Here is a 15,766-nt window from a genome sequence, read left to right as displayed (position 1 = left end):
GAGATTTGAAGAGGCTCTCCTATACTGTATTACATGAAAGAAAGTTTTTATCACTATTTCTTTAGAATGACCTAGGGGTATGATTTCCATACTTACCAAGCACGTTATTGAACAGGGGCCTACTGTGGGTATGAAGCTAAGCATCTTCACTACTAAGAGAACATCTTTCTGTCTTCCCCCTTTGTGAAAAAAAGGGTATGGTTGCTTAGCCCCAACGTTTTGCTATGATACTCTGTGCATTTCTGTTCAAGATCATCCAGAGCACCTATTAATCAACCTGGATACAACCCCAATTTTCTAAGGAAGCCAAGTTTTCATTAGCTGGGTTCATGATCTTCTTTGTCTGAACATGTTCCCAATGCCTATGTTTAGAACAAATAATGACATAAATGACCATAATAGACCAGTAATATTTGTTGAGAGTTTACCTTATAATCAAATAAGATACTTCATCATTGAAAAAAAAAACTTATTTACTGATTAGAGAATGCATCATTATTTATCAGTGTCATTAGTGCAACTCCAGTACATGTCTAAGTACTCCTCAGCCTATGTTTTGCACAACCAGGTGCCAAAACAGAGTTCTGCATTTTTCCCCTCTCAGCCTCTAAGAAAAAATCCAAACCCACAACAAACCAACTTTGCTCATTGTTCTAGCCCCAGGTTTCTGCGGATCTATAATTTCACTGTTGATGGGCTGTAAGGCAGCAGTGAAGAGCCATAACTGTGTTTATTTCCTCTTCAGCAGCAGAACATTTGATCTTTTGGTGGCCCCTGCCAGGGCTGGTTCAAAGCTTAATGAGCTGCATTAACTTTTAACAAGTGCTGTGGAAAAAAGAATACATCTAAAAAATATCAGCTGTGCTGTTGTGGAAGTAACAGGACAGCAGGTGTAAACACAGAGACAGAACAGCCAGAAAGTATCCTGACATTCTTCTTGCTTGACAAGCTTTACAGTGTAAACAAAAGAGTATCACTCAGTTCTTCCTGCCAAAAAGGGAATTACTCTTTGCTTTATTCTGTTGTGAAATGCTACCTCACACAAAATTTACATTCACTTCCCACTGACATTTGTGCTGCTCTTTCCTTCATGAATCTCTCTCTCATTCTATTTTTACAGCATTTTCATCTCCATTCTCACATCTCAGTTTTTCACCGCTTCAGAACTGTTTCTCTTAACAACAACTTCTACTTGACCCTTTTCTCTGCCTGCTGCCCCAGCACAGAGCATCCTGATACAGAAGAAAAAGGCAGCGAATATGCTGTGAGGAAGAACATGCCATAAAGCAGATACTAGAGCACGTTTCCTTTGAAAGGACCAGTTGCTTGTTAACTACAGCAAAAGTAAGTTAAATGCCCCTGAATAGGGTCATTTTATTTTTAAAAGATACAAAAATGACTATTTAAAAAAAATTATCAATCTATAGAGGAAAACCAACAGACTTTGGAGGGGAGAAGGGGAGTACACCCCTTCTCAAGTTCTTGATAACTTTGTACACTGGAAAAAACCACTGAATTTTTCATCTGTGCTAAGAGAGAAGATATGGCTCCACCACTTTCTGCATGATAGAGACTTACTGTAATGATGGAGCAGATGCTCACTACAGTTTTAGGAGCAATAAGGCTTTAAAGACACAGGGTTACTAACAGCTAAAGCAGAGGTATCCTCTGAGATACTGAACTAATTGCACAATGAATCTGTGCTAGATGGAAGCAAAGTTCACAGGAACAGCAGCATGTGTCTTGACTCCTCTCCCTGCTTCACAACACTTACCTGCAACATGTTTTCAAAAGTAAGCATATACTGGATTTTTAAAAAGTTACTCAGGTGCTATGCTAGGCTATTTTTTAAAATTTCATTTTCTGTTCTTCCATCCATAAGAAAAGAGAAAAGGAGACCAGTCTACCAGTCTTGCATTCTAGAACTTTATTACGAGCTTTAAAAATGCCTTAAAATTAGCAGGCAAAATACTTGACAAAGAAGTAAACACATACAAATTAGTGGTACTGAGCCCCAGCATCCACAAGCGACCAGACCAGGAAAAGCAAGCTTCACTGTCTACCACCATATTCTTGAGAAGAAGCAACATTTCCACTAGTTTTCTTCAGAAGGAGCTGGGAAAGGATATTTGGCATAACCCCGCCTTGAGGAATGGTCACACAGGCAAAGAGCTTGTTCAGCTCATCATCATTTCTCACAGCCAGCTGAATGTGCCTGGGCAGGATCCTTGTCTTCCTGTTTTCACGTGCAGCATTCCCTGCCAGCTCCAGGACCTCTGCCGTCACGTACTCCATCACTGCAGCCAGGTAGATGGCAGCGCCAGAGCCAATCCTGTCAGCGTAGTTCCCTCTTCGCAGGTGCCTGTAGACACGGCCCACAGGGAACTGCAGACCTGCCCTGGCTGATTTGCTCTTCTTGTATGCACTTCTGGGGCTGCCAGCCACTGCTTGTTTCTTTCCACGTCCAGACATTCTGACAGGCGAGGAGACACAGCGGGCTGGAGGGCTTCAAAACGCTTGGGCTACAGCTAATGGACAGCAAGAGGAGACAACAGCAAGGTCAGTTCTGCTCTTCCACATCGAGGAGAAAGCCTATTCTTTTCTTGAGGAAAGAGCTCACCACACACCACAGTTCACCAACAGCAGAGCTAAAAGTTTAGCAGTTATTCCCCTTTTACAACCTGCTCTTAGGAGAAGGATCTCATTGCAAAACCTAGTTAGATATGAAGGGCTCAAAAGCAGAGAAGCTTTCCCCTGCTACTTGGAGTGTATTTAGGATTAAGGCAGAGTGAGTCTTCTTCAGCAAGATTTTTTTTTAACGCCACAACTGTTACCTCAAAGCTAACTTGAGGCCTGTCTCTTTATTTTAAGAGCAATCTGCATTACAATTTCTACTATCAAGTTACAACGTCCCTTCATTTCAAATATAAAAATGGAAAAATTCTTGCAGCCCACAGCTTGTTATACCCAAAATACTCCAGGACATTTTCATATACAGCTTTAAATTAATTCCCTAAGCTGTATTCTGACTTCTATGAGAATACTACTGGAGATCTTCTGTACCAGGAAAAGGATAAATTTATTTGGACAGCACAATTCAGACTGAAGAATAGAAGTTACCATCTCATGACAAAGGAAATTCAGCCCAGCTAGAATACTCTTGCAACTGGAATAGCAAAACTACTCCTTTAAATAACATTTCTGGTCTATAAGTAAACAGGACAGTTAACTTCCAGCACAGCTGGAATACAAAAACATGCATCACTACATTAATATTTAGGGTTTTTACTGAGAGATTTAACTATTTAAAAAAAAAAATCAGAATAAGCTTTGAAAAGAAGGTGAAAACATAGTAAAACTTTAAAAAAAAACAAAACAAACAAACCCAGCTCCTAATAAAATCCAAGCAAACTATGCCCTTATAACTCCTTATCCCTATTACCAGACAACACTTTTTCCAAATTATTCACAGTATAGTCATACTGTGTAATAGAGGCAACTAGCTTACAAAATAACACAAAGCTCACAACCCCAAATCTTCTACAATGCATTACAAATGTACATCACATTACCTTCAAAATGCCTTTTCTCTTTTTCCTAGTCTGTGCCTTGCTACAACCTACACCCAAGCACAAACAAGTCAGGTAGCACCTCTACCCCAGGCCCAGAACCTTTTTATTAGCAACTTTTTCTCCTCATCAGTGGGTCACTTGGGTAATTAATGAGTCATTTACACATGTGCATCCTCTTCCTTCACCTAATCCCTGATCTGGGGCAAAATGAAGAAATACGCTACAGCTGCTCAGAAGCAAATTGGCTGGGGAGAGGGGGAAGAAGGCAGGCTGTCTGCAAGGGCTGAGCTATAGCTACGTTTCAGTCTCACTACGACACTGCCAGTTCTCACCCACACTGGCTGGAGTATTTCTGTCTGCATGCTATGTGTAAAAGCAATCCTCTCCTTCCTGCTGAAGCTTGAGTAAAAAAGTACATAGGGAAAATGGGCTTTGTAAATATATTTTTAGTTGGGTGGGAGTGGGAAACTGTGTTTTCCTTTAGATGTGTCCTGGGTAGAGTCATGCTTGGTTGACATTGTGTCTGAGCCCCACCGAGTGATGCGATGGGGCTGCTCCTAAGATTTAGGCTTCTGCCCCCTCTTCTGGTAACTCTGTCCCAGATGGGGCTCTAGTGCTGAGGGTGCTTGGCTAGTTCCTCTTTGTTCACCTGGGCAAAAATCTCATCTCAGGCAAAGGATTATTTTTTGAGCAGCCTTTAAAGAAATGAGTGCTCGTGTCCTGCTCATGCTCTTTCTGTGTTTGTTTTCTGGCACTCAAAGTAGTTTCCAACCAGCAACATACAAGAGCTGTGGGTGTGAATGGTATTTCAGCCACAGAAGATGACTACCAGAGGGTAGTCCCAGAAGCCCAGACTCCGGCAAAATACTCAGACAACAAAACTGTCATGAGCAGTTCAGCCTTTGGTTCTGCCTGCCAGACACCAGCTGTGGGTCAGAGCCTCACAGCACCTGCATTTGTGGCACACTCACTTTTCCTACGTGGACGAGCGTTTAGTCTAAGCTGAGTGAGGCTGAGTTTCCTACCACCTCAGGGCATTGAACAACCAGGATGGGGTACCCTCTGCCTGTCCAAATGCTCACCATGAGGACTGATGTGCTTCTCTCAAAGCACAGCTGTCATTTCTCCTAATTCAGAGGCAGAAAAGGTGGCTGTGCCTTCCCTTCAGTAACCCGGACTTAGCACAGGCAAAGTGGCCAGCCCACTCCACAATAACTGGCTGTTAATGGGATGCCCACGATCTTACAACATGTGGAAGTGGGGCTTCTAAATTATCACTTCGGGCCCTTGCCAGAGCTGAGACAGTCCTTTCTCCCCATGCCTGCTGGCAAGTTCTTTAGGGTTCTTTTATGGGGACTGAGATCTGGGTAAGCATGCTGTCCGTCGGGCTAGAGCATAAAAGGAGGGGAAAGGAGGCAGGAGCAGGTCTCTTCTCTCTGCTATGTGTCTTTGAAAAGCAAGCTGAAAAGATCTGCTCTGTTCTTTGAAAGGGCAGGCCTAGGCGCCTGTTTGTATGGAACAGATTTGGGTCATCACATCTGACACACTTTAACACGGACTCAAAACTGAAATAAAAGTAACTATCAAGAGACAAATTTCTGGCAATATCATTTGGCTTTCATCCAATCATAACAATACTACAAGTACACCTGATTGTGCCTAACAAGAATAGATAATATAGGTTTGACTGCTTATTTTATTTTATTTTATAACAGATCAGAGAAAGGAAATAAGAAGATAAACCACTAGGAAAACAAAGCAGGGTATGAAATAGCAAACAGATAAAAAAGGCTCAATGAAGTGTAAACAAAAGTTACAGGGAATCACAGGAAAAGACTGGGAGGGACCTGTCCAATCTCCCTGCTCAAACATGGTTATTCCATGTCAGGTTGGAAGGGGCTTGAAGCAACCTGGTTTACGGGAAGGTGTCCCTGCCCACGGCAGGGGGATGGATTTTCGATCTTCAGGGTGCCTTTGAACAGTTCTGTGACCACTCCTCACGGCCCATGCCGGCCCGAGGCCTCCCTCCGCCGGGCCCATCCTTATTAGGCGCTGCGGGAAGCGGCGGCGCTGGGCCCGCCCCGCCGGGAGCGCCGCCTACCTCCGGCCGCGCCGCGCACGCCGGCACCGGCCCTGCCCGGCCCCGCTCGGCCTTTCCTAGCGTCGCTGCCCGGGCCCGGCCCGGCCCCGCCGGCACCATGCAGGTGAGCAGCCCCCGTGTCCCCGCGCCGGTCGTGTGCGGGCGGTGCTGCGGGGCCAGCCCGGCCGGGCCAGGGCCGGGGCCGCGCCCTGGGCTGGGCTCCGCCGGCCGCCACGGGCCGCCCTCCCCGGCCGAGGGCCCGGGGCAGCCGGGTTCGTGCCGCTCTCTCGGGGCAGAGGTGGCTGTTGTGGGTCGGTGTTTTTCGGCAGCTCCATGGCTGGGTTTGTGGCGATTTTTTGCTTTTATTTGCAGCTACGGTACTTATTTCACTACTGTTGTGCAGGGGTCGGCGTTTCGGGCACTGCGTCAGTGAGATAGTAAATGATAGTAAATGCGGGGTCGAGGGAAAGGTGACCGCAGTCAGAGACGGGGGGAAAAAAAGTCTGGTGTTGTGTTTGGTGAGCTACGTTGTTCTTTTTCTTTATTTTCTTCTGTTTCTTCTCCCCTTCTGCCCCCTACCCCTCCCTTCCTATCCCCGATAGTCCATAAGTACTGGGGCTTAGTCGGGGAAGAGAGATGGTTGTATGGCTGTGAGCAGACCTGGTGTAAGGTGTGCTGATACAAGCTAGAGCAAAGCAGTAGGCGTGTTCAGTTTCTAAACTGGACCCAGGCCAAGACAGCAAGGAAGCACAATTAACCTATGGGTGCTTATCACTGAGATTTCTTCTATTTTAAAAAATAAAATTGCCTGCTAAGTAGGAAAATCGCATACTCAGCTACTTAGCTTTTCAACAATATGCAGAGGTGTATTGGCCTTGTTTTGAAGTATTATTGCAACTATTTTACAGTAAAATCTCAGGAATAGTCTAGCTATAGATTTAGATCTGAATCCTTAGCAATGGGCTTGGCTGACAGAGATGGCTTGCTTTTGTCTAAGCACTTACATAGTCACTCTGACTTGAATCTAACAAGGAGACTTCCCATGTACTGAGCGCTAGGTCTCTAAAGTTTGTGTCTGTATCTTGTCAGTAGTGCTTCCTGATGCAGGGACCATTGATTTGGTGGCCTGTCCTGCTGAGGGTCTGTAAGGAAGTCCTTGGGTTAGCACACTTATCTGTCACCCAGCTCCTTTGGTGTCACTTTGTGAGAGATGCAGCAGTGGTTACAATGCTTCAAACTTTGGTACCCAGCCAAGACCTCCTGTATGTGCTGTGAGTGGGATGCAGTAAAACAAAGTCAGTCTTCAGGGTACTGCAGGTCTGGGGCTGGAAAGAAGCCTCGGCGTCAGGAGGGTGTGCACTGTGGCTTTCTGGCACCATCCATCCAGTTACCAGTTTAGTAACTGCGTTAAGTTCTGGAAGTGCTAAAATTCACCTTGAAGAAATACCATCCATTTGTTGTTCTGCTCTAGGATCCAAATAAAGACACGGAGTGGAATGACATTCTGCGCAAGAAAGGAATCCTTCCTCCGAAGGAAAACTTGGAGGAACAGGAACGGGCAAAGGAAGAGGAGCAGTTTGCCATCCTTCAGAAATCTCTGGGTGAGTGACCAGCCAACTCAGGCAGCAGCAGAACAAGCCTTGGAATGGCTCCTGAGAGAAGCTTTCTCAAAGAAATGAACAGCAGCAATGTTTATATGCCACACAACCAAAGTGATTTCAACTTCTGTAGGGGAAAAAAAAAAGTCTTGAGCCCCAAGTTATTCTTGAAGAAAATATCTTATGATTAAGTGATTTTATTTATATTCTTAGTATTGTTAAGAATAAGCATACTTCAGCCAAGGTGTAATTAGTAGGATGGCGTGATAGGTAAATGCTGAATGGGACCATTTTGACTACCACAGTTGTAAACAGGCCTAACCTTACAGAAAATTTCCGTGTGGAAACATTATGAGGACATAGGGCAGCATTCAGGAATACTCTGCATTATTTGACTTTAGTCTTTAAATTATTTATTTTAGTCTTTAAACAGGCACAGATTTTTGTGCTTAATAAATGTTTGTAACATTATTGACTGTTTATTTTGTGATGCTGTTGGGGAACACTGAGTAGGAGATAGATATTGATATATAGATTTAAATATTGATTTTGAAAGTTAGATGTTGAGAGTTTGGGGTAAGGGTCCTCATTCTCCTTTTTAAACACAGGCCTCTAAACCAAAACATTTCCAAGGACTTCATTACCTCAGATAAATTTAATTCTTCTTTTTTAAAGCTTTGTGCCCCACAGAACTGCAGTGTGTCATTTTCCAAGTCTGTAGGGATACCAAAGCTTCATTTGTGCAAGCTGATTAGCTGTTAATGGTATCAAACAAATACATTCCTGAACACATGGATTCTTCCAGCACAGGAAAACTTTGTTCTTCATGTTAGCTCTGTATTTGTATGGAAGTAAATGTTTGAAAACTGAAACAGGAGCAGTGCAAAGGGAATCTGCCAGATGAATGTGCATGTCTGTGCTGCAGCTGCTAAGCCTGAAAGCTTGTGCAGGTAGTTGGGTGCTAATCTAGGCAGCCTTCAGCTCAGAGGCCTTTCCCTCATATTCTTTCCTTCTGTATGTCTAAAGCACACTTCCTAACAATCCAGTAGGAATAATAATGGCAGGCTGAGAAAGCTAGGGCTGCTTAGCCTGGAGAGCTTTGAGAAAGCTTGGGGGAGAACTGTAGAACCCACCTTCCAGTTACAAAGGGGCTGAAAAAAGAGCTGGGGAGGACTTTTTAGAATCATAGAATAGAACCATAGAATATCCGGAGTTGGAAGGGACCCCCAAGGATCACTGAAGTCCCAAGTCCTAATGGCAATTCCAACTTTACGAGACCATGTAGTGGTAGATAGGGGAATGGCTTTAAGGTAAAGGACAGTAGGCTTACATTAGATATTAAGGAGAAACTCTTTGCTGTGAGGGTTATGCAGCACTGGAATAGGTTGCCCAGAGAAGCTGTGGATGTCCCATCACTGGAAGTGTTCAAGGCCAGGTTTTGTGGGCCTTTGAGCAACCTAATGTAGTGGAAGGTGTCCCTGCCCTTGGCAGGAAGGGTTGGAACTGGATGGTTTTTAAGGTCCCTTTCAACCCAAGCCATTGTATTATTCTAAGATAATAATTTAAAATATCCACTGCATACTTTCTATTGATCTGTCTTTAGAGTAAATCAATTCTGTTGGACTGATGAGAGTTAATGAGTGTTAATCCTGGAATGAGGTTTTTGCTGATTTAATGTTTCTTCTATTCTAGTGAAAACTTATGAGGACATGACTCTGGAAGAGCTAGAAGAGAATGAAGATGAATTTAATGAGGAAGATGAGAGAGCTATTGAAATGTACAGGTCAGAGCAGCTTGCACAATTTGGCTTTAATGATAATTGGAGGGTCATTCTTTTATATGCTTTTAGATATTGTTGAAGAGAAAGGATGTTTTTAGGATGGTGGAAGAAGGGGGTTGTGTTTCTGTTCTCTTGTGGAGCTTCTAAGTGTCTTTAAAAGGATCACAGCGTTTGAGTTCAGTATCCTTTATCTACAGCCTAGCTTTGCAGAGATAATGTGCACCTGCTGAGTGTATGGCCAGAGATCCTGAGAGCTTTGAAAATCACCTCCAGTATTTCCTAGTTTTTGTGTCAATGAGATTAAGGTGCTGCAGATTTGCATAATTAGTGTTGGTTTCCCTCTATCTCGTAATGTCTCTCACGGCTTTTGCCATTTAGTTTGGTAGTGTATTATTGGGAGAAGAAATGTCTAGTGAGGCCAGAAATGAGCAAAAAAAATAGCATTTCATGAAATACAGATTTACTTCTTGCATGTGGCTTTAGCCTATGATGCAAATACAAGAGCATGTACAGTGTCATTTTGCTTTTATTGCTCTGGGCTTAGAAGTAGTTTGTAATTTGTCTCTGAAGTATAGTCCTCAACCAGCTCCTTCAAGTTATATTCTATCAAAAAAAATGCATCTACTCACATGATGTCTTTTTCATTCCTGGCTATTCAGGCAGCAAAGGTTAGCAGAAATGAAGGCAGCTCAAATGAAGAATAAATTCGGGGAAGTTTTGGAGATTTCAGGAAAAGATTATGTTCAAGAGGTTACAAAAGCTGGAAAAGGTATATGGGTAATCTTACACCTCTACAAACAAGGGTAAGATTTTATTTTTTTTTTTAGCTATTAAACCTTGCACTGTCAATAGCTGAAAATGCTCCAAGGTAAATGTATAGTTCTTGTGGAACTAAGGACTGATTTTGGAGTTCTAAGAAATAAAAACAAATTAGTAATTTTAATACTGTTGAGACAAGACTGCTGAACTTCATTCTAGAATGATGTTACCATGAGGTGGCTTTTTTATACGTCTCTACAACACAGCAAGATGTGTACCATACAGCTTCCACAGAGGTAGCTGCTGCCACTGAAATATCCAAGCTTTGGAAATTATTCTGGATCAAATGCAAGGGTCTGTGAATAGGAAGGATCAATGTGTATTTAGCTTGGTTTCTACAAATGGAGTGAGCAAGGTTTGCAGTCCTGTCCCCACGATAGAAAACCTTGTCAAAAAGTTCTGTTAATGTTGTTAGATTTTTTTGGAAAGGTTATGAATACTTGCTGGTGTTCTTTGTTTTTAATTGCCTCATAGGTGCTGATCATTGTTTGCATACCTTCTTCCAGGAGCAACTTTGCTTTATTTTGCCCTTGCTCATGCACCTTCTAAATGTCTTAAATTCATTGACCAGTTTCCCTAAATACAAAGTGGGTAGAGGGGAAGGTTGCATTACTAATATATTAACACAAAAAACCCACCACACACCAAAATCTTTAGTGGTGCTGATCTCCTTCGAATGCTGGAATACAGAAGTTGCTTCTGGTACTTTTGTCTTTGCAGAAAGTCATCAATCTGATATTTCTAACCTTTCTTCTGATGCTGTTTACTTTTTAAGTTGTCTATTGTTTTCTCCTTTTGTGTGTCTGTTGCTGTTCTTCACAGAATTCCACTCTGTGCCTTAATAAATCAACATATGAGTGGGCTTGCAAAGAAGTTCAGAGATGTGAAATTCATCAAAGCTATCTCTACCACCTGCATCCCCAACTACCCCGATAAGAACCTGCCCACGATATTTGTGTACCTGGAGGGAGATATCAAAGCTCAGTTCATTGGGCCTTTGGTGTTTGGTGGCATGAACTTGACAAGGGATGGTGAGTGTCTGCATCTCTGCTCTTCCAAAGGAAAAGCAAAACTGCATTGCTGGGAATGAGAGAAATGAGGCTTAGAAAGAGAAGGGAGGTCCTGAAGATGATACTAGATTTTTTTATTCACTCCTATGGCTCAACCACATGGCTGTCTTGTAAAAGCAGTGGTAGGCCATCATGTAGGTATTTGTCTTGTGTGTGCAAGTATTTATGCCCTGTGTTGGGTGAAACAAATTTTGCTGGATATATTAAAGGGTAAACAGTACCCATGCAGGGTAAACAGTACCCATGCATGTTCTTAGGGTGTCTTGGACATGAGCGACTGCCCTTGCCTGCATTAACATGATAATCTGTGCACTTGCCTGCTGGATTGGAGGGCTCCTTGTTTCACTTTCAAGACGATGGCATATGTTTGTCTGCTGCAACTGAGTCAGCTTACTTCAGTCATCACAGAAAGCTGTGTACTGAAATTTCTGCACTTTTCTTTCATGTCTTTCATCTCCCCTAAGCACAGGTGCCTTCTACTAAAGTTTAAAGAAAGTGTGAGGTTGTGTTCATTATTCTGTAATATCTGAAAGAAATTAGTTTGGATGATAGGATTGTCAGCAGCAGTAGGAGAATGGTTTCAACTGAATGTGTTGTATTGACTTTCTACCACTTCTGGGAAGCAATCCAGTCCAATTTGGGCCTACTGCTGGTGGTGAAGTCTCTCTTTACTGTCTAAAGGAACTAGTATTTAGTGTGTGATGTAGAGGCAAAGGGGTGAATTCTATTTACAAGGTACATCTGTGGAGAATACCTGTAATTCAGATGTGTAAATGAAATTTCTGCAATTTTTTTCCCTTTATCAAATTTATTCCCTGCCTCTTCTGATTGTGATGAGCTCAGTATATGATGGGAGCAGCTGTAGTGTATGAGCAGTATTCCTTCACTGGCAATAGATGTGCAAACTTGTTGTCTGCCCTTATGTGGTTAGAAGGAGGTAGAATTCAGTTTCACTGGGAGAGTTGCCCCTAAAGCTGGTGCTCTGTATCCACCACCTCTTTTGCACTCCTGGTTGCAAGGTGAGCATGGTGGCACTGGGGGTGTCACTGGTGGGTACAGAGCAGTACCCTGACCTTTTGTGCCCTGGGCTGAGACCTGTGCCAGCACTAGGGACTGGGAAAGGAGGAATTGGCTGGAGCTGGTGTGGTAAATGGGGCAGGAGCTTGGATCTGGGTGTGGAAGAAGAGGAGGAGGGCCCTGGTGTGGTGGTGGTAGGATGATGAGGGAAGTCACCTGGGGAGCCAAGGGTGGGCTTTCTCCAGTTTGCTCCCCAACATTCATGACTCTTGTTTGTCCTGCACAGAATTGGAGTGGAAGATTTCTGAGTCGGGTGCCATCAAGACAGACCTCGAAGAGAACCCCAGGAAGCAGATCCAGGACCAGTTCATGTCCTCAATTAGGGCGTGTGTCCCAGCCAGAGGGGAGAGTGACTCAGAGGATGACTAATTCCTGCGTCTGCATCTGGATTGATGCAGTGCACTGGCAGCCAGTGCTCCCACCTCAAGCACTGGAGACACTCCTCAAGGCCTTGCTGAGCCCCAGAAGGGTAGCCTTTCAGGACATTCATTCTAGAAACCTCTAGAAACTAAAAACATTTCTGTTTTTTAAAAATTGCAGCTTCACTTAAGATGCTGAAAGACATTTTGTATAGTGAAGCTTGAGTAAATCTTACTCAAATGTTTTTAAATATAGACGTGAGTAGAAACAGGTCTCTTGTTGTTATTTTCATAGTAAATTGCTACTTCTTAAAAATATGAAATATGAAATGGTCTTAAGTGCACTGTTTTTACCAGGCTAAAGTTGTACAAATCAAATCTAAATGGCTGTCTTAAATAATTGCTCATGGCACTTAAATGGACCATCTCTTAGGCCACTGTGTTCAGAGCTCTGACAGCCTGGACTTCGCAGAGAGCTGGGGGGGGGTTGGTACCCGCAATGCAGGTGCTTCTGAAGGTGGTGTGTGATCCTTTGTGGAGATGTGCTGGCACCAGAGGGACAACTTGAGTCTGTAAGCTGGGATTCCTGGCATCTTGAGAGAGGTCTTGAGGATGGCCAGCCTCTCCTGGGACCTGCTGAGTGCCAAACTCCACTTCTGAGTTAGCAGCACTATTTTGCTTTTCACAGGGGCTGAACTTCCTGCACCATCTTGCCTGTTAATTGCAGAATAAAATGCAAGATGGTGGTGCTCAAGTGTGAAACTGCTGATTTCTTCAACCATATCAGAAGTCAGGTGTTCCTACAGTCTGTTCCTACAGTAGTGCCATTGCCAAATGGGATGGAGGATGATGTTTGAGGAGCTGACATCTTGCTATATTAAAGACTTCCATTTTCCAGTTACAGTAATAATGACTGAAGCCTTATAAGAGCATAAGCTTAAATACCACCTTGATTATAGATCTGCTGACATTTGGAGCTGCTTGATTATTTTGGGTTGGATTTAATGTCTACCTACACTTTCAGATGGTCTACATTCAGACTAACAGTCTCCAAGGGCTTTGGCTAATGAGGCTGCCCCAATGACGTTTTGTTATATTGCTGATGGATTCTGTGGATGGATGGTACAGAATGCTATACTCAATAAGCAGTGATACTTTAAAAAATTTTTCATTAGTTTATAGTGACTTTAGAGCATGATTCTGGCACTCTGAGACAAATCAGTGTGAAATCCAAACAGTAGCTAACTGTTCTTTCAGGTGAGGTTGTAAGATCCTGATGGAGAGCTTCCTCTTTGAGATGTGAATGGTGATTTGAGTTTCACTTGTCTCCTTTCTTTTAGGTGTTTTTTTGGCAGAGTAGCTAAAATATTAATCCTTGTGCAAGTGAGCCAAAGGCAGCACAATAGAAGCTGATAGATCCTGAATATTATTTCATAGCAGCATTCTTCTCATGGCACAGGACTATCCCAAATGTAGACTTGATGCCTCACTGTGCTCACCTACAACTTTGTACAGTCTAGGAAGAGGATGACTCTTCTTCTCTGTGGAGCCCTACACTGCATATTTTGCTTATATTTTGCTTGTTCACCCTGAATTGTGCTTTTGAGTGACGTCTGATTACATGGACTTCATTCATTTTGGAGGAAACTAAAGAAGCTAGAGGTGAATAAAAAGGAGAGGTGGGACTTCAGACTGTTTCCTTCACAGTCTCCCAGCAGGGTCTTAAAACCATAGCTGCCTTCCCCTTTTGTGTGTGGTCTAATGGGGTTTGTGAGCTCTTGGACCAATGAGAGGACTGAGGTCCTGAAGAGGACCAGGGCTGTGTATGGGTTGTCCTAGGCTGCTTAGCTGTGGGGAGCCAGATATCCTGTGCCTGGGAATGACAAGTGTGGCACCCCCAGGTAGCAGTTTTGTCTTTCCTCAAAAAGAAGTGGACCTGGTCTGCCTGGGCGGTTTATGCAGGAGACTGCCTTGGGGAGGGGGAGAGTGCCTGCTCCCTGCTGTCAGGGCTACAGCAGGGGCTGCCTTGCAGTTTCATAGGCAGCTGTATTTTGGAGCAGCAATTCAGGAGAAATGGAGGCATTTTGATCTCCATCTTTTATCCTCAACTGCTTAATCTGCTGAAATGTTGGGGGATGCCACTGGAGGATGCCATGCTGAAAGGGGCAGATGTGAGAATCATCACAAACCAGAAGGGGCTGAATATACTGCCCAGCTGATGAGACTCACATGGAGCATCATTTCAAATGGTATCTATGCTTCTCACTCTTTGGCTAGGTGTGAAAACAGCTTTCTATAACATTATTATTTTTCCTGCCAATCATACTGCCATGCTCAAGGCCTTTTGTAGAAATTAGGTCTCTGCAGGAAGCAGATAATGAGGTCTGTTTAACCTTTTGGCAGAGCAGGAGCTGTGGAAACACAGTTAAGGGAATGAGCTTTAGCTTTAAAGGAAGCTGGCTGCTAAATAGCAAACCAAAACAGCCAATTAATACACATTGCAGAAAGGGGCAATATAATGGGAAAAAATAACTGGAGAGGGTGAGCTCTCATTTGCCAAGGCTTGGGGCACTGTTGCTAAATGCACTATCAATATTTTTGCAGCCTGCCAACAGTGTCAGATCAATGCTCGCTTTTCATCGGTGTGAGAAGGGTCTTACTGTCAGCTATCATGGGAGAAATCAGAGGCAGTGATCCTGTAAACAGTGCTGAGGCGTGTGTGGGTGACTGTCCTGCACACTGCTGTGAGAGCATCCCTGCCTTGTGTGGGTGACTGTCCTGCACACTGCTGTGAGAGCATCCCTGCCTTGTGTGGCTGACTGTCCTGCACACTGCTGTGAGAGCATCCCTGCCTTGTGTGGGTGACTGTCCTGCACACTGCTGTGTGAGCATCCCTGCCTTGTGTGAGTGACTGTCCTGCACACTGCTGTGAGAGCCTCCCTGCCTTGTGTGGGTGAATGTCCTGAACACTGCTGTGAGAGCCTCCCTGCCTTGTGTGGGTGAATGTCCTGAACACTGCTGTGAGAGCCTCCCTGCCTTGTGTGGGTGACTGTCCTGCACACTGCTGTGAGAGCATCCCTGCCTTGTGTGGGTGACTGTCCTGCACACTGCTGTGAGAGCCTCCCTGCCTTGTGTGGGTGACTGTCCTGCACACTGCTGTGAGAGCATCCCTGCCTTGTGTGGGTGACTGTCCTGCACACAGCTGTGTGAGCATCCCTGCCTTGTGTGGGTGACTGTCCTGCACACTGCTGTGAGAGCATCCCTGCCTTGTGTGGGTGACTGTCCTGCACACAGCTGTGTGAGCATCCCTGCCTTGTGTGGGTGACTGTCCTGCACACTGCTGTGAGAGCATCCCTGCCTTGTGTGGGTGACTGTCCTGCACACTGCTGTGAGAGCATCCCTGCCTTGTGT

At 44.1% G+C, this 15,766-nt stretch overlaps 2 protein-coding genes across 2 annotated transcripts; one reads left to right on the top strand and one right to left on the bottom strand.

Moving 5' to 3' along the window:
• Positions 1–2,052: 2,052 nt before the first annotated feature.
• LOC311150933 (histone H2A-like) lies at positions 2,053–2,472 on the bottom strand (the record flags this gene model as incomplete). The annotated part of the gene is made up of 1 exon (XM_084200990.1): positions 2,053–2,472. One exon carries the CDS (start codon positions 2,470–2,472, stop codon positions 2,053–2,055), a length of 420 nt encoding a protein of 139 aa, XP_084057116.1.
• Positions 2,473–5,667: 3,195 nt separating this feature from the next.
• On the top strand, positions 5,668–12,619 carry PDCL3 (phosducin like 3). Its single transcript, XM_084227238.1, has 6 exons — positions 5,668–5,776; positions 7,124–7,253; positions 8,943–9,033; positions 9,690–9,833; positions 10,672–10,880; positions 12,223–12,619. Exons 1-6 carry the CDS (start codon positions 5,771–5,773, stop codon positions 12,363–12,365), a joined length of 723 nt encoding a protein of 240 aa, XP_084083364.1. The 5' UTR covers positions 5,668–5,770; the 3' UTR covers positions 12,366–12,619.
• The last annotated feature ends 3,147 nt before the right edge of the window (positions 12,620–15,766 follow it).

This window comes from Fringilla coelebs (assembly GCF_963513975.1).
Source record: "Fringilla coelebs genome assembly, chromosome: 2".
Lineage (NCBI taxonomy): Eukaryota > Metazoa > Chordata > Aves > Passeriformes > Fringillidae > Fringilla > Fringilla coelebs.
The sequence above is the reverse complement of the archived record's forward strand: the minus strand, read 5'-3'. Positions and strand labels throughout refer to the sequence as shown.